The sequence below is a fragment of the Athene cunicularia genome (assembly GCF_003259725.1).
Source record: "Athene cunicularia isolate RWA chromosome 7 unlocalized genomic scaffold, athCun1 chr7_part1, whole genome shotgun sequence".
Taxonomy (NCBI): domain Eukaryota; kingdom Metazoa; phylum Chordata; class Aves; order Strigiformes; family Strigidae; genus Athene; species Athene cunicularia.
Window position 1 is genome coordinate 3579507 of NW_020799107.1, and position 18468 is coordinate 3597974.

At 41.3% G+C, this 18468-nt stretch overlaps 2 protein-coding genes across 8 annotated transcripts in view; one reads left to right on the top strand and one right to left on the bottom strand.

The window, feature by feature from the left end:
- The first annotated feature begins 7 nt into the window (after positions 1-7).
- Positions 8-17314, top strand: NEMP2 (nuclear envelope integral membrane protein 2). 4 transcript variants are annotated; one of them, XM_026852605.1, is made up of 8 exons: positions 8-2411; positions 3876-4097; positions 4273-4345; positions 5337-5430; positions 6074-6188; positions 6825-7050; positions 9956-10132; positions 12908-17314. In XM_026852605.1, exons 1-8 carry the CDS (start codon positions 2255-2257, stop codon positions 13149-13151), a joined length of 1308 nt encoding a protein of 435 aa, XP_026708406.1. In that variant the 5' UTR covers positions 8-2254; the 3' UTR covers positions 13152-17314. The 4 variants fall into 4 exon arrangements, with proteins under 4 accessions (XP_026708406.1, XP_026708410.1, XP_026708407.1 ...); XM_026852609.1 differs by having other exon boundaries at positions 8-2404; positions 3983-4097; XM_026852606.1 differs by having other exon boundaries at positions 11973-13024.
- Positions 16088-18468, bottom strand: part of MFSD6 (major facilitator superfamily domain containing 6) — a 29337-nt gene continuing 26956 nt past the window's right edge. For 2 of the 4 annotated variants that reach the window (XM_026852602.1, XM_026852603.1), the window contains exon 9: positions 18216-18334. In XM_026852602.1, the coding sequence (XP_026708403.1) occupies positions 18324-18334 (11 nt within the window). In that variant the 3' untranslated portion in view covers positions 18216-18323. Of the gene's footprint in view, positions 18335-18468 lie in introns of all 4 variants that reach the window. The other 2 variants (XM_026852601.1, XM_026852604.1) reach the window with 2 other exon arrangements.

The window sequence follows — 18468 nt, forward strand, 5'->3', positions numbered from 1 at the left end:
TTCTCGGGGCTCTTTCGCCCCCGGTGCGGCGCGACCCTCTGCCCCTGCCCAAAATGGCGCTGCCCTACGGGAAGGCCGGGGCCTCCGCGTCCCCCGCCCCTGCCCGGAGCTAAAGTCGTTTGAGGGGCTAGGCGCATCCCCGAGGCGCTCCGCGATTTTCTCCTGCTTGCCCCACTTCAGTTTCCACGAGAATTTTCGGCTTGGTAGCACCTTGTGGGACAGGCAGGGCCAGCGCCGGGGACCGGCGTGAACAAAGCGGCCGCAGGCGCACGGAGAGCAAGTGCCTGTGGGGTCCCTGTCGGAGGCAGCGGTTGGCAGGGCGGGGCCCAGTGCCGGGGGAGCTGGCTGGGCGGCTGCCTCGGCCCCTCTGGCTTTCTCATTAGCTCGGGGTGCAGAACAGATCCTATTAACGAGGGCAATGAAAACCCTAAAAGCTACTGTCAGTTGTAGTGGCGGTATCTATCTCAGAAACTGCTTCCCCCATTGCCTTGGTGTTCCCGAGTCTTGGGCGTCCTCCGGGTTCTGCACCAGATGCTGATTCTCTTCGCTGCTCATAATCTCAAATATTGAGAGTTGCTCTCCCAGGGTGTTCTCACGGTAGCGAAAATCCCCCTCTTGTCTCACACTTACCTGTTAAGAAGCATCTTTCCTTTTGGAAATGTGATTGTTTCACTGTATGGAGCTGATCTCTCGTTTGAAGCAAATTATTTTTCTCAAGAAAATGCCTTAAAATTAAGGGGAGTAACAAAATATTTGCAGCGTTGTATATGGAGGACATTACTTGTAATGTGGATGGGCAGTTTATCCATAGTGGTAGAAAATCCTAATACCCCCTGCAGAGAAGGTGTGGGCAGTCTCAGCAGCCTTTAGGTCCTGCTAGAGTATTGCCATTTCCTACCACTGATTATCTCGGTTTTAGCCCTGGGCAGTGCCCAGCCTCACCTGCTTGCTGCATCAGTCGGCAGCGCTTCAGAGACGAATCCTTTTGCAACTTCACCTGATGACTTTTATTGGAAGTGCCTGTTGGAAGCCCTTCTTTGAAGCATTGTGCTCCCTTCCCGCTGGCTTTGCCGTGGATCAAAATTAATCGGATTGTTAATTTTTCACAATAAAAATGCCTCAATTTTAAGTTTAAACCATTTTATTTTAGCAGGATCACCAGTGGATGCTTTAATTCTGAAATGTCTAATAAACTTATGTAAGAACATCCACACAAGTATTTTTCATTGGCTTAATGAAATTGTTTAAAAAATAATTTAGCCTAAATTCAGCTTCCTTATAGAGACAGGCAGGTTTTTACCTGCAAACAGTATCTCCTTGTCCAGATTGAGACTTCTGCACATAATCATTATGCTGTTCTGAATGTATGACAGTGTTTTAGCAGTTATTACTGAGCTTGGCTTAGACCTACATTTTCTATTCAGTGAGCCAGATGATTCCTTCTGTTCAGATCTGTAATTATTTCCTTTATTCTTCTCTTTAATTATGTTCCTGGAACACTCCTGTAATGCACTGCAGGGTATATTTTACACATGTGTATAGATCAGAATGTATGTTATTCTTCAGTTTGCTCCATAAATCTTTTAGGTGCATTTCTGCTCAAAAGTGCAATTCTGAAGATCTTAGGGGCTCAGTAATGTTTCAGGAGAGTTAGACCTCAATTAGCATCCCTAATTAAATGACTTATGTCGAGCTACCAGTGTAGTTGCCTTGTTACATGTCATGGCTGGACTGTGTCTGGAAAACTTGTTTTCAAAAGAAGAGTTGTGTTATTTAACATTATAAACATTTCTGAGGGAGAGGAGTATGATTTCTGCCATCAGCAGCTGTGTCATGTGCTAAATGACTATTTTAATATGCAAGCCTGTGTACCTGCTCAGACTCCCACAGTTGCACTCACCATTGGTATAAGCATCTACTCCGGTGGAGTTACACCCACTCGTGCCAGCAGTGAATTTGGCCCACAGGCCCTATTCCAGTGCCATCAAAACACTGACACCGAAGCCAAGGTTTTATGGATTACATTTTTTAAAAGTATTGCTCTAGTTGTTTGTTTTTTTTTTTCCCCACGGTGTTGCAGTTTGCTCTGGAGCCTAAATTACTTGATTAGTAGTCTAATTTGAATTTTCATCTAAATCAAACTGAACATGCTATTCTGCAGCATAGTTTTTACATTTGATTATCTGCAAATTGCTTGTGATTCCCTCAGCACAGACAATGAAATGGAGAAAAATTACACATTTGTATTTGATACATGCTTAAAATTAACTTTTCTGCCCCCCACCCAGGTAGAAACTGTAGCTTTTTGCAGGAAATGGATGTCATCCAGAAACAGGATGAAAACTGTTATTGCTATGTGCAAAACAGAACCATTCACTTGCAGTACCTTTGGTCAACTCTTCAGGTAAGAGGCCGTTTTGGGAATCATTCAGATGTGCAGTACATTTCACGTGAACTTTTGCCAGAGAAGTGTATGCTCAGTTAGCAAGATCAAAGCAGTATCTATGTTTAATTAGTAGTTTGAACCGTGTATAGGTAGGACCATGATAAAAATGTGGCATTGTGATCCTCTGCTTTGGGTGCAGTGAGGTTTAGTCTCTGTTAGAAAGATGTCAACCAGGCTTATAGTATGATGTCACCCAAACATTAATTTAGTGTTGCGTATTATTTTGTCGCAGACCTTTTCTGCTGATGGGCCACTGTTAACCTCTGCAAAAATTGTTTTTGCTTATCATCAAATGCCTTTATTAAAACTTTTGAGTATAAAATGGGGTTCTGTGACTCACTTGCTGTAGCATACCAAGCCACAAGTATATGAAGTATTAGATCGTGACTAATGGAAAAGCAGCAGTAACAGAGGGTCATCTTACAAGAAACATGCTGAGGGATCAGCACAAAACAATATAAAAATCTCTTAACGCTGGAAGCAATAATAGCTAAAGGCACAAGCTGACTATCAGTGTTTTTTTTTTTTTTTTTTTTTTTTTTTTTTTTTTTTTTTCTCCCCTGAGAACTATGTCTCCAGACAAGGGAAGGGAACTTCATCTCTGTTGGAGGAATTTGCTTTTAGATACAAGAAGTGGAACATCCCTTTGTTCCAAGGACTGTTTTCCTCAGGAACATGCTGCAGATGTGTCTACGAATGGTTGCAGACTTTAGGTGGTGAAACCCTCCAACAGTCACACAAACTTTCTTGGAGTAAATCTTTAAATAGAGGAAGTTCAGGGTTTTTTTTTTTCCCCTAACTAATTGCTGGCTGACATGTTGTCTCTTCTCCCAATAGAAGCCTGTTTTATTACCTCTTGCATCACTTTTTTGTAGATGAGTATTTGTTGTCTAATAGGCTCTGATCAAGAGCTCACAATGAATCAGAATCTTCAGGAAGATCATCCCATCTCAGAAGATCAACAAGATCTTTTACCAGTTTGGTGGGGGAGGGTGCTGGGAACTGGTAAGAAACCCCAAAATACCTGACAGGAATGTGCTTATATTTTAAATTTCTCATCAGAATATGTTTAATTTTCCTTATCCCTCTTCTGTCCCTAACATGAAGATTGAATTATTAACTACAAGAAAAGCAAGTCCAGTTTCTTAAGGTTCAGGAGAGGAATGGGGAAGTATATGAATATCCACAAAAGAAACTGGTCAGTCAAATATTACTGGTTTTGTTATGAATCTGTGTGTGGGCAAGTGTCATGGTAAAACCAAACCCACCAAGCTTTTGAGTGGATTGAAGCCCCTCCATAGAATTTTGTTGTCACTGAGTTCTCTGAATCACCTTCTAAGGCCTAAACAACTTATATATAGTTCAGAAAAGCAAAAAACTCAGTGATTCAGAATACTTCTCTGTGTATTCTGTTGTTTTTAGATAAGAGTTAACAGCAGAGAAAAGTTCAGGTTTGAGCCTATTTCAGAAGAAAGCAACTGTCGTAATTCAGAAACCGTCTTTGAGTTTGCTGCATGTGCTGTTCAAATCTTCCGGAAACCAGAGACATCTACAGAAACTTTCATAAGCATAAAACAATATGGAGAGGATATTTGTTTCAGAATACAGCCCTTCAAAACTGAACTGTACACCGTGAGTGTGAAACGAGGAAGTAAGTACAAACACTTTCAGTTTAGATTACAGATAGACTGGTATTGCCAATTACTGAATGTACTGTCTTTTCTGTAAGAAGATTGGGACTTTTCTGTTGATATTTTGTATAACCAACATTTCAGATTAAATTAGTCTAAAGTCCATTTCTATTTTTTTTTCTCCCCTTTTTTCAGTGCTAGATGGAAAGCTCTTGTTTTTGTTTGTAGCTGGAATTTTTCTGTTCCATTTTGCAAACAGCCTGAGCAGGTGAGTACTAGCTGCTGGCTTTTGACCTTCTTTCCCAAAGTCTGAGCATCTTTGGTCTGTTTCTTAAGCTAAAGAGGCGGTTCTTTGGGAAAGTGAGATAAGGAAGCTGAACATATATTAAAAATGGCTTCACTTGTATTTGGAGAAATTGGGACATATTTTGGAATGCTGCACTCGATTAATCACTTTGCTTTGTTAGGGTTCTTGTATCCAAGCTTCCTGCAATGGGCTACACCAAGACAATCCTCAGCGAGCAAGTGTGTGGATTCAAAGAAATTCTCTCCCCCTTTTGCAGATTAGTGAGGTTAGCTGAGTGCTAAATAGTGATGCCTTCCTGCAGCGAGAAATGCTTAGGATGAGGTCATCTGCCTCCACCTTTGTGCTAACCTTTCCCCATCGTTCTTTTGATGCACATTTTGCATAGCATGTAAGGGAGGATACTTCTTGTTATAGCAAAACATGTGTCCCATGACTTCAAAGCAAAATGAGTCACAGATTAATTGTCAGGAGGCACCTCTAAAACAAGAAGAGCAGCAATAGGTTTTATAGCATTAACTCTGAATTAAAAAGTCAGACTTTATAAACGTATAAGCTTAGAAAAAAAACAACTTGTAGGTTTGTGGAGGGGTTTTTTTTACATTTTAAATTAAAAAAATAAAACTTTGCTTGCAGTACAGAACCGTATCGGTACATAGAAGAAAATGAAATTACCAGAAACTAGAAGGTCAGTGAAATCAGCAATAGTGTGAGCTTTAAAAAAACCCAACACAATCTCCTAGCCTGTAACAACTCCAGTGACCTTAATATCTGTTGGGAATTTTTCCTTAACACAGATTTAATATCTAAACTGGGCCTGTTAACCATATAACTACAACTTTTAACTTACAGCTGTGTTAAGTTCTTATTGAGGATCACTGCTGTTTTTACAAATGTTGGCATCTTAACCAATTGCAAATTATACTTCTCACCATATTCTCTCATTCTCTTGCAGGAGTACCAAGTTCTTTTACCTTTCTGGAATGATACTGGGTGTTCTTGCTCAGCTAGTCTTTGTCCTGTTGACTCTTAAAAGGTTTATTCCAAGGGTAAATCTACATTTATAAAACAAAATAAAAATAATAATAATAGTCATCAACATCATAATATAGGAAGTGAAGAGTACAGAGCCAGATTCTGATCTTGCTCTGCTTTTGTGGCCAGGTAATGCCACTGAAATGACTGCAGGATTTCTTGCGTCAAGTAAATATAATTAGGTCAGAATCAAGTTCTAGTTAGCTTGCTCCTGAGTTTACAGGAGACTGTTGATGTACAAGAAGAGTTTATTCTGAAACAAATTATTTTTACTGAACTGGAGCTAAGCTTACTTTTAAATCTATAATAATCAATCTAAATCAAAATGTAGTTTTATTGGCAGCTGGGATGGATTCTCTTCCATTCACCAGAGACAATTCATTGCAAGGCAGATGTGAATTTTTCCTTTACTTTTACAAAGTCTATGCATTCCCACAATACTGCTGAGATATGTTAATTGGAAATACACTGCAGTAGGCTGGTATTGTTCAGTTGTAAGAGTGCAGAGCACTGTACAATGGAAGTCTAACAAATCATAAGCCCTGTAGGTCTACCAAATATCACATCTAGTTTTGCCTTAAGAGTTCCCTTGCACAATGGTCCTGATTATGACTTGACATTTTAAAAAAGTTTTTGGGTTTGTTTTTGTTTTTCCAGCACAGTACCTTCTGGATCTTAATGAGTGGCTGCTTGATGTGCTCACTCTATTTTATTTACTGCTTCAAAGAGAATATGCAGTGGTTGTGGTTGGAACACAGAAACTACTTATTGGGTAAGAAAATAATAAAAAAATGTGCTGCAGATTTTGGTTTAATTTAGTGGTTAGATGAATACCTGCCCATAAAAAACAAAATCAAGTGACTCATTTTTCTCCTAAGGCATGGACATTGGAATATTCCAAAGGTTCCTACATTCACTCAAATGAGTATTTACGCATATTATATCATTAAATAAGGAGTCTGATGTAGTGGGCCAGCAACAGCTTTAAGAGCAGACTTTGTCCATATTATTTGTTCATTGATTTGCCATCACCTGCATTCCCTGTGACAGCAAAAGAGCAGCTATGCTGATTTGTATTTTGTTGGATCTAGGAACTGGATGCATAAATTGCTAACTGGATGTGGCTGCAGGGGCTGACAGATCTACTGATCTGGCACCTGCCTTGACATTCTCGCATGGGGAAGATTCACGTGCAGCTCAGTATTAGCTGAAGGCTGTTCATAGATCACCTTGTGAGCTCATTGCACACTTTTGAAATATAAAACACAACATAATGCAGGTATCTGTAAGAGAACACAAGAAACAGCAGGCTATACTTCACAGCAGTTGCGAACTTTGTGAACTGATCTAAGGAAGTTTATATGGGTAGTTACCATCTTTTTCTCCACATCCTTTTCTGCTTCTACAGGGTATCTTTTGGCTGTTGGAGGTACCAGCTTTGCCACTTGCTATCAGCATGGACCTCTTACCACTGAACTGAGCATCACCTTATTCTCATGGATGCTACAATTAACAGCCTTTGTCTTGATGTACTGTGGTGTCACCATACCTCAAGTTGCGTATGCAGTAATAGCAGCCAGCCTCTGTTCAAAAGGCCTGTGTTACCCCCTTGGTGCTGCTAGTCACATAGGCAGGTTTGTATGTACTTGTGAGTGTCCAAGTTCCTGTATCACCAAGAAATACTGGAGCCTGATAATGAAAAACCCCTTACACTTCAGGAATGACTGATGACTTTCTAGTACTAGTTGTTTTTACCAGATGTAAAGCTGCAAAAGAAAGGGTTTAAAGCCCTGAGACACAAGAATTTAATTATTTTCCATCTGGAAGTTCTATATGTGAGTTTTGCTCCTTGGAGAATAGAGAAATGTGACTGTGCTCTCACGTACAAACATATCACCTTCTACTCTGCAGCATATGGTAATGAAAACATTTCTGTTCGGCTGATTGATTAGACCATAGCAATAGTGTCTTGGTTTCATGTGTAGTGAGGGAATCTGCAGGTAACATGCTGAATCATAGGGGATAAAACAGTGTGCTATCACTGAGGAAACAGATGTTCAACAGTGACAGTCCTTGTAGGTTAGATAGTATAGAGTTCAGACTAAAAACCTGTGTCCACAAAACCAGTGGTTTCCACTGATTTTAGTTTTCCAAGGTTATGAGCCTAGATGTACACATCTGCCTTGAATCTGTTACCGCTGTGGAGACATTCCCCCCTATTCCCAGAACCCCACTGATATTGTGGCACTTGGAATGGGAACTGCTTGCAATATCATAGACTGGTTTGGACTGGAAGGGACCTTAAAGATCATCCAGTTCCACCCCCCTGCCACAGGCAGGGACACCTTCCACTAGCCCAGGTTGCTCACAGCCCCATCCAACCTGGCCTGGAACACTGCCAGGGAGGGGGCAGCCACAGCTGCTCTGGGCAACCTGTGCCAGGGCCTCACCACCCTCACAGGGAAGAATTTCTTCCTTATATCTAAATCTGCCCTCTTTCAGTTTAAAGCTGTTACCCCTTGTCCTATCCCTACCCTCCCTGATGCAGAGTCCCTCCCCACCTTTCCTGTAGCCCCTTTCAGCACTGGAAGGCCGCTGTAAGGTCTCCCCGGAGCCTTCTCTTCTCCAGGCTGAACACCCCAACTCTCTCAGCCTGTCCTCACAGGGGAGGTGCTCCAGCCCCTGAGCATCTTCGTGGCCTCCTCTGGACCCACTCGAGCAGGTCTATGTGCTGGGGGCCCCAGAGCTTGACGCAGCACTGCAGGGGGGATCTCACAAGAGCAGAGTAGAGGGGGAGAATCCCCTCCCTCGCCCTGCTGGCCACACTTCTCTTGGTGCAGCCCAGTACACGGTTGGCTTTCTGGGCTGTGAGAGCACATTGCTGGCTCACAGTCAGTTTTCCACCCACTAATACCCACAAGTCCTCCACAGGGCTGTTCTTAATCCACTCATATACAGACCTTAGTTTACTAAGTATTTTCATTAGCAATATGGGAACAACATGTTTGCTCATCCTTGAATTTGAAGCATGTTTTATCACAAATACAATACTTAAGATTCTAAAAAGTTCTGCCAATTTACATCTGTTTTTCACCTTCAGTGCCAGATTAAGAGTCTTTAGTGCAGACTGTTCCACAGCTGTGGACTTCAACTGAACTGCAGAGAACCAGGAAGAGGCAAAGGCCAGAACTGGCATAACCAAAAGAATAAAACCCCAATAATTTATTTTTTAGTCCTTTACACATTGTTAAGTTTTGAAGAACGTATTGCTTTGCTCTTGTACTCTTTTTAGATACTGAAGTGTCGACTGGGTTGAAGCTTTTTTACTTTAGGTAGAATTTATCATTTGTTGAAAACGGATTTTTGCCTGCAGCTGAGAAGCATGAACGGTTTCAAAAGCAACATATGGGATCAATACTTACTTACCTGATGTAAGCTCGTTCAGCTCACTCTAAAATCAGTAAGATTTGGCTACAAGTTCACAGAAGCCAGGACATACCTGTTTTACCCTGAAACACTGTAGTTTGTTCTCCATATGGACCTCTTTTTGTTTTTCATGAACTGATGCTTCTATAAAGCCAAAAAGCACTGAAATACAGCTCTATAAATCTCTCTTAGGAGAATAAGGAGCTTTTTTTCCTATTTCAAAACACGAAGCAGAAGCACCAAACTGTGAGGCCATGATGCCAGATACATAGTTCAGAGCAGCTGATACATCAAAATAACTAAGAACCTCACATTATTTGTTAAGATCAATACTGATCCCACTGAGCCAGCAAAACCTTTACTATGTAACCTGAACAAGGGCTACAATTCATTCTCGCTTTGCAGGGAAATAAGGAGGAAAGTTGAATGCTGCTGATTGGAGCAGGTGTTTTTATACAGAGCTGAAAGTTTTATGGGCATCCAGCCCTTGCTTATCTTAACTCATCACAACATTTAAATTGAAAGCAGTCGACAGAAGGGAACAGAACATGGCACACTTTCTAATTGATACCTAATTATATTATACATCGCTACGCAGCAGCTAAAAAAACATCAGATTGTAAACATTTTGGCCTCAGACTACTCAGTTTTGTAATTTAAAGCAAGATTTAAGAAAAGCGATCTAGTAAACAACATGAACAACTCATAACAGACTTAGAGCACTGCTTATCTTTGAAGTTACATATGCAGACAGGGTTTTGATTCAGCCCATGTCTCTGCACAGACACATTTTGCATACTGCACATAAAAATGGCTGAGCAAGCAGCCATCTATTTAATTCTATGAGATTTTAGTCCATGCATGCACAATAAAGATGTGATCCAAAGCTCATTAGGTATCATTCTGTGGAATTCTACAACTTTGGTTAATACCTAGGGTAAACAGGCTAGCAAACATGAGACACCTTGTCCTAAAATTTTAATGCAAGAAGGTAGCTTGTCCTCTTAAAAGGATAAAAGTGATTAATCCATGTTAATAGCAGGTAGTAGAGAAAAAAGACAGACAATAATTATGTGCCAGAAGACTAGAAATACTGTTTTCATTTCATTCTAGAAAAATTAAGAATTACTTTAAATCAAAGAAGTTATTGTTTAAATACCTTACTGAAGAGGAGTATCGAGAACAAGGTGAAACAGAAACTATCAGAGCCCTGGAGGAGCTGCGCTCATTCTGCAGGAACCCTGACTTCCCATCATGGTTAGCTGTATCCAAACTCCAGTCCCCACATAGGTAAGAAAATCTGGCTTCTCTAAACCAGGAAGCACATTGTACAGAAGCTGTTACACAGCAGACCCAAATGCTACTTCAGGCACTCTTCCAGGTGCATTTCTCTTGAATGCACTCAGATGGGCGAGTAGCTTTATCTTCTCAAGTAATCCCACTAAAGATCACAGCCATACCACTCAAGGATATTACATGCTGGTGGTATTATGCCCCTGTTTGTTCCTTCCTGACCATAAATTATTCTGAGAGCATGCAGGCTTTCACACCTAATTCCTGGTAACAGCTTTCCTTAGACAAACTTAAAGACAAATATGGGTTGGGAAGGGTCAGATAAGTGCAGCCAGAAAATCCTGCAGAATATATAATTAATCATAATAGCAGTGTATTTCTGTCAAAACCAAAACTTCCAAGATACCAGAAGCAGAGTTTCACATATTAGCAAGCTACCATGTCTTGGCCCTTGTCACAGAACCAAGTGTCACAATTTCAATGGAGCCCCAGTCAACTTGGAATTAAATAAAAAGTTAAAACTAGTTTCAGAACCTTAATCTTCCTTGGATGGGCACTCAGTCCCTCTGCCAGGTTTTACAGATTTATTGTTAAATCATCTTATTTTCTAAGCTGCTTGCGTTCTGTAGCATGATTGAAAGATACAAAAAGTGAAAACTCACTGCAGTATTGTAAAACAAAATACTGTCAAATGCACAAAACAAACAACTGAGACACCTCTATTTTCTATTAGTTAATATAGTTCTTCTAAACTGCTCACTATAAAAATACAAAAAAGGACAACCAACAAAAGTCTGATTTAAAGGCGAGTACCCCTTCAAGCTTCCATTAAGCATGAGAAGATAGTTCAACACAAGACAAACCTGTAAAACGCAGCCAGTCCAACTCTGTTCCCCATTTAGACTAAGAGTGCTTCCAAGAAGAGCGAGGTGACAACATTCATCTCACAGAAATGTTAAGTCTAAAATGTAAATTATTGATCAGTTTACCAGAACTCCAGAATGTAGCTGCATTTCCTTTTTCTTACATTTCTCTGATGCTGTCGACACTTACCCAGGTGTCAGAACTGCCGTCTGTTTCCACACACTTGCCAGAAACCTCCAGCTCCATTCTGTCTTTTCAATGTAGTTGTCCACTGAAAGTAAGATTTGTGGCAAATTGAAATGTGGGGATAGTGCTAAGTTCATGCTGTGTTCTGCCAGACCTCCAGTTCGGCATTCACATGGAGCAGCTGTAGAACTCCCAGCCTGTAGCTCCCAAGTTCCCCAAAATCAGGAATTCTTTGGCAAGACTTTAGCTCAGCTTGCCTGGAGTGTGCGTGCAAGCACTAGAAGCACAGCAATGTAGGAATGCGAAGTGCTCACCATTTTTTCTTTCATTAGCAGTATCAACTTACCTGAATTCTTTCAGCCTTTGTCTCAGACATGCTACAGCTTTAATTTATTTTCAGAAGCTAAAGTAGCATCTATCCAACTGTCCAAATGCTTGTTCTGGATTACCCCACAAGTACTGACAAGATGAGAAAACAAAGTTAGATCTTCTTGCTTAGTCACAAGACCCTGCAGATGGCCTCCAGAAGACCAAAAGTTACTTATATAGAACAGACTGAAGACTGAAAAGATGAGGCAGGAAAACAAATCTTCAGTGTCGTTGCCATCCGTTGCCATTTACTTTGTTGTTCAGGACTCCCTAGCTCATGCCGCAGCTTCCCCTCATCTACACTGCTTGTGGGCATGACCTTACAACATCCCTGCTTAACTGGCAGTGTCCCCTCCATTTACAGTAATTTTTTTTTCCATTTCTCAGCTGATCACTTCTCCCTTTAAAAATCTGGCAGGTTTGCAGGTTTTGTTCTGGGATGTCCCCATGTTTCACCTGCAGAAACAAAGGCGCATGATGAGGAATATGGCATTGGGAGCTTCTTCCTGGAAGAGCAGCTCTTTGAGACAAGGGCAGAATCTGAGCAAGATGATCCAGCCAGCTCCATCCATGAAGGAGATGAGGAGAATGAAGATGAAATGCATGCACAAATTTCATTTCCATATGCTACTGAGTTGCTCTGAGCTTTGGGAAATAACCTAAAATAAGGAGAGGGAAAACAATTTCATCCTAGAAAGGAAGGATAAAGACTGAGAACTCACACTTGGTGATTTCTTGTAGTTGCTGGTGGACAAACAAGGATTTTTGAAAAAACTGTTTCCTTTCTCACTGCTGTTACCTGATGAGAGCAACAGAAGGAAACCATAGGGACAGTTGAAGTGAAGAGGATTCTCATGCTGTTGGTACTTTAACTGGAGAAGTAAATGTTATTTATTTCCAGAGCAAGTACTGGCAGCAGCTTGTCCCACCAGGATGCCTTTTTTCACAAGGATACTACCTCTACAAAACAGAGAATCTGTTTTGGCTTTTTTCATCATCAAGTCCTCTGTGCCTGAGCACTAGAGGGAGGAGAAGCCATTATTAATACTCTATTATTAAGTACCCTATGTGTCAAATGCTATTAGTGTGCTGATAAACTGTTTTTATTGTTTATGAGACTTCTTAGTGCTAAACACCAATAGAGGAACAAGGTTTGTTTGCTTTTCTGGCTAGGCTTGCTGTCCGTAGCTTCATTTGCCTCTCCACATTTAAGATTCCCTTACTCATCAGAACCCTGTCTGACTTTTCACCCTCTGCTTGTATCATTCTGTTCTCAGTCTCTGCTCTAGTGACACTGCACTTTGTTCTTTCCATGTCTTTGTTTCTTCACATACTTTTCTTCCCCCTTCACAGGTCCCTCTGCTGCAGCTTTCTCCAGTCCTCTGCTTCTCCATTTCAGACAGCTGCAGATGATTTAGGAGGATTTCCATCCCCAAATGTATTTTTATTATTGCTTTCAATTTCACCATCACCTTACCTCGGATGGGTACTGCTCTCCATTCCAGGCCTCTCAACGGCCCACAAAACAGCTGCGGCCATTTCAGCTGCTTGGAGAAACTGCTGTCAGCAGAGATGGGGTGGTGCTGCAACCATGTAATTGGGAATACAGATAAACACAGCTCCACTTTCCTCAGAGTACTCAGTAGTGTGCTCATTCAATAAAAAGCAGAAAGTAATTCCTGGCAAGGCAATGAGGGAGGGATACCTGGCTCCCACCTCGCTTTCTTTTGCCCTCTTTGGGACATGGCACAGGAGATGTGTGGGGAGGAAGAGAAAAGAACAGGGAGAGAAATTTAGACAGTCAAATGTCTTCCACTTCACGTATTATGCAGTCCTAGGGCAGGGAATAGCTCATGTCCCCTCAAGGTCATCCACCTTCAGAGGTCATTTTCTTATTTTGTTCTTTAGATTATCCCTATATTCTGTCCTCGCCTTCCTGTGTTCCTTTACTGTCTTCCAAACTGCAGAAAACAAAAGACCATTAATTTTGTCACTGTCCCACCAGGAATTGCCAGAGGTGGGAAGCAGTGAGCTCTCCAGAAGAGCATGTCAGACCAGGATGTATTTGTTTTAAAAGGGACATATTTGTAACGTGCCTAATGATGCAGCACGACTTCAGCAGTGCGTGCACTACTGTAGTTTCTCATTGTCCATCACTGGACAAGGGAGAAAATCTGTTCCCTCTAAACAGTACTAACCACATTCCAAGAGCTCCTCTGTATCAAACAGGGCTCAGAGTTGGTACTTGAAAGCCTTACTTACATGGTTCCTATTGCTTCCAACTTTGCTTCATTTTAAAAGGGACTCTTTGATTTTACAGTAGAGAGCCATTTAACACCCTTTTGTGCTGTACATTTACAAATACATATGCAGAACCTATAGCATGCTTAGCAGAGAGAAGCCCTGTCAAGCAGGTGATCCAAAATACACTCACTGTTCTGTCCACAATGTTCAAAAATAGCGCAAGAGTTCTGCTGAGGAAGGCCACTAGCAGTTAAGGCTCACCTCCAAAAGGCTGCTGCTACCAAACTCCCAGCTAAATTGCCACCCACGCTCTAGCAATCAGGCTTGGCCTGGGGGGTTCTGTTGCTAGCAAGAAGCTGTTGTGAAAATAGAGGAAAGTCTCTATCTTTGATGGTTTGGGAGAAGGATGGAAACTCCCTGCCGAACAATGATCTTAGTAGGCTAAAGATTTCATTTTACCTTTGCTTGTGTCGCCATTGTGAAAATGAAGTACCTGAAATTATTACGGATTAGTTAAAAAAGAAGAGATGTCCTAATGTTAAATGGGGTTTGCATGTTTTAAAGTACATGGGTTTTTTCAGTGTACTTTGTATTTAGCTAAGAACTCCTATCCATGTGAATTGAGGCCAAGGGGAGAATCAGATTTGTCCTAGCTTAAGCCCACTGTTTTTCTGTATATCCTCTTTACTGAGGTACTGATAATTATCCTTCCATAAGTACATAGTATGTATTTATATACAGTGGCTGAGATAATATTTTACTTAACCAATATGTTAAACAGAAAAGCTCCCCAAAAATAGGCAATTACATTTTTTCAGACACTGTCCCTTTTTCTAAATTACTGAGAACAGTACCACAGACACCTACTCCAACAAGGAGAAAAAAACCAAAACAAACATTTTTTGTAGTTGTGAAGTCCATCATCTGCCAGGGATGGGACAATACTATCCAAAATAGAGCAAGAAACTACTAAGTACATTCAAGACAGAAGTGCAATGACATATGTGAACAATGACAACTACTTCAGAGGATAGCTAATACTGACCTTAAAAATCCTCCCAAGCCTGTTCCAGCATTGGAAGCATTTCATAAACAAAACCCACCAAAACCAACTGCTGTCATTCGAGCCCTTTGCCAGCAGTGAGTTTACTTGCACAGTGCTCCTGTGATATATGGAGATTATATAGGCTTACTGTAAGACAATTATCATGTACTGTCCAGTGTTCAGCCAGAAAATCTGGGAACAGAATCTAGATGTTAATCCATTGCCTTAACCAGTATAAAAGCCTTTTCTTCCTTAACAACAGATGAGTTACATTTATCTTCTGTTTCATGGGGTTTTTTTAAAATTTAGAATTTGTATTTATTTTGTATTCATGGTACAGCATACTTGATATACTGTCTCGTACTTTCAAGATTTTTTTAAAGTAAAAATATTTTTCAACTCTGTGGTTTTCCTCCCTTTATGCATTTGCTCACTTAGAACAGTAGGACATAAGACAAGGAGGAGCCAAGCAAACTGGGAGTGTTCATGTTCCAAGGTTTTCTCCCTTGGAGCAGATTTAAGAAATGGTAACGGTACATTAGCTGTGGTTGCTCTGAAACAGTGTCCCCTCTGCCCTGACTGCATTTTCCCGAAAGAGCTTGCTGTTCCCGTTCGCCACTCATGACAGATCCAAACCACTGCAAAGCCAAATTCGAAAGGTGATGAGTGAGGTCTGGCAGCTACACACGTGCAAACAACAAACCAAAACTAAGATCCCTCCCTGTCATCGCTTTTGTGTTCATACAAGTTAAGCAGTTAATATAGTAAAAATGTAATCATTCTACACCTAAGAAAAAAAAAATCCAGACAAATGTATAGGGCAGGTGCAATAGTGCAAATATATTTCATTAATCAGAAATAGAAATGGGAAGTATTTCCATACAAGCTGACATGACCTGCACTTCGCAGCCTCTCTCTCAAACCTGCTAGGTGACAAACATCCATTGTCTTTCACTCATGATGTCCTGCACACTTCTGTATCAGCCTGTTTGTGATGCACGCTGGTGTGCATCCTCTACATTCCCCTCACCCCACGAAAAGGAGTCTGGGCCTATGGTCAGATTTTATCGTGAAACTGATTTGAACACCATGCAAGAGTAGTTCCCAGGCTCTAGGTTCACTATCCTCCAGGCACCATCCTCCAGTGAGCCTAGCAAAAGGGCATTATCACTGAATTATTTTCAATCCAGGTGATTATGTTCATGGTTTTCACCGTAATATGAGCAAATATAAGTTCAGATTGATACTATTAAATATATTATGGATATTTTATATTTCTTACCACAGTTTTTACAGTTTCACAAATATCAAAACCCAGGTGTACATGTCCATTTTGCAACACAGAATGACTATACAATTCCAAAAAGAGCAGGCATTTCAAATACACGATTCTGAAGTGTAAACACAGTGTACAAGCTCTTCACCTCACAATCCAGGTGGTATGCAGCAGCAGCTGAGGTAACACCATACAGCATGAACTCAACATATGGTTGGTTTGCCTCAAGATGATTTTTAGCATCCTTCTGTCCTGTCACCTGTTCAGTCTTTAGTTCTCCCCCAAGTTATACAAACATACAATAAATACATTTTTGATTTTAAAGGACACTTAGACAAGTCATGAGGATTTACGTGAGTACAGTACATTTAAGTTCAAGTGCAAAAAAAGTAACTAGTGGCTAGTCGTCGATGTTTCTTTTTATTGTCTATGGTGTTGGTCCCAGGCACCACCAGAACACGGGTGGTTCTGAAAGCACAGCTAAAGCACAGCTACGGGACACCCCCTCTGTCAAGCTAACCCAATGTCAAGGTGGGTAGGAGTGCGTGCCCTCTCGTCTGCTCAACCACTGCCATCTTTACCCCCCAACCCTGCGCTGCCATCAGCCTTGCCTCTGGGTCGCTGTGCAGTGCCACAGCATGCACCTTCCCTGGGGAAGGCCCGAACCATCACACACCTCTGACTTCAGGGAGGGTTGAGCCACACTCACTCAGTTCTGTAGAAGCCAAGTGTTCAGAGTGCTCAGAATCTCCCAGGAACAAGCTGTTAACATAAGCAAATGGGCCAAAACACTGTCCTGACTAACCCCCCCCCCACCCCTGACTCCTCCCTGAGCCCAAGGATTTCCTTCCAGCAGCAATTTTCGCTATGCACCAGCAACTGAGCCGGCTGCAGTTAATATTGAAAAGCATAATAAAACATAATCTAAAGTCTTCCAGTGTTTTCTCATTGGGCAAAGTAATTTCCTAAACATACCGCAATTTCGTTACGTTTGATTCCTCCTGACAATCTCTCACTCTGCTTGATTTCTGCATCAACAACTTTGCCCCTGTAATCCTAATCATCAAGACTTTCAGGTGATTCCTCCCTACCCCCACCTTCCCCAGGCACTTAAAGCTTACTGTTTTCTCAATAAATAACCACAGTAACTACACTGCATTAAATAAACCATTGTATAGATGATGAAATAAAAAACCTAAAAGCCAGTGTGTCCATTGAAACCCTTGATCAATCTCAGACTGTGCAATCTTGATCAAAGATGCTTGTCTCAGTAAAACATCAAATCTAAAATTACCCAAACGCACACAACCTACGCCCAAATGAAGGGCTGCAAGCGCAGAGGGTAACTTCTTCAGAAGCCTTCCTCCAGCTTTTTTGTTTCACTAAAACACCAGTTCAAAATCTTTGCTTCGCAGAACTAAACCTTTATCTCAAACAAGATAACATTAGCTTCAAAAACATATTCTTTGAATATGTGTGTATTTTACTTAATCCATCACCATAATATGAAGATACGCTTCCTAAAGCTACTCAGTTTCTGAGAACTCTTTACAGAGACAGTTCATGCTGTTCCTATATTTATTGGATCTGATATTTCCTAATAGACTATGCAGGGCAACTTGGTCTCTCTCCTAAAATGTCTATTCGTTTTGTCTTGGGAACAAATTCAAAGAAGCAAGTTATCCAATCAAGTCAGACACTCTGTGCCTCAACAAGCGAGGAGAGAACTCCCTTGTTCTACAGACTGCAAAGCAATCTCACAGCACTTGACTCAGCTTTAGCAAAGCAGCCAAGAATTCTTCCTACCGTTAGATCCGGCCACATCACTTCCCTCGAGAACTCCGAACTTTTGGCTTCCCTGCTCGTGTTGCTCTGTGTAGTCATATGAATATTCTTTATATAGTTAAAAGCTTGCACTGCATCACATTATGATCGTTAAGATGAAGGAAGTCCTACTTTTGAGCTCCTACTCCAGCATTTCCCAGGTGAGAAGCAGAATTCCATGCACTGGATTTGATAAGATGAGCGCGTCTCAGGGCCCTGCAGCAGCAGGCTGAGCATCATGATCTGACACAACGCAGTCGCCATCTACTTGGGAATCTGATGTTGCTGTAGGCGTTGGTGCTGAACAATTTCTGGACTGCCCAGAATCTGTCGGATTTTGGGGTTGTCTTGCTGAGCTGGCTGATGAAGCACTGCAATTCTCACTGATTTTCTAAAGAGAGGGGAAAGGATTACATGCAGAAAGTAAGTATAAACACTCACAACACTGTCCCCAGTGGTATACCCCCAGATGCATTCAGGCACTTCTGGAAATTCACAAAGCACTTACTTCAAATGCCCGCAACA

Excerpts from the sequence above, each read along its gene's own strand:
- NEMP2 (XM_026852605.1), top strand. The coding sequence starts at position 2,255 with ATGCTTAAAATTAACTTTTCTGCCCCCCACCCAGGTAGAAACTGTAGC. Across the intron at positions 7,051-9,955 it reads GCTGCTAGTCACATAGGCAG|AAAAATTAAGAATTACTTTA; the intron begins GTTTGTATGTAC and ends ATTTCATTCTAG. Across the intron at positions 10,133-12,907 it reads AAACTCCAGTCCCCACATAG|GTCCCTCTGCTGCAGCTTTC; the intron begins GTAAGAAAATCT and ends CCCCCTTCACAG.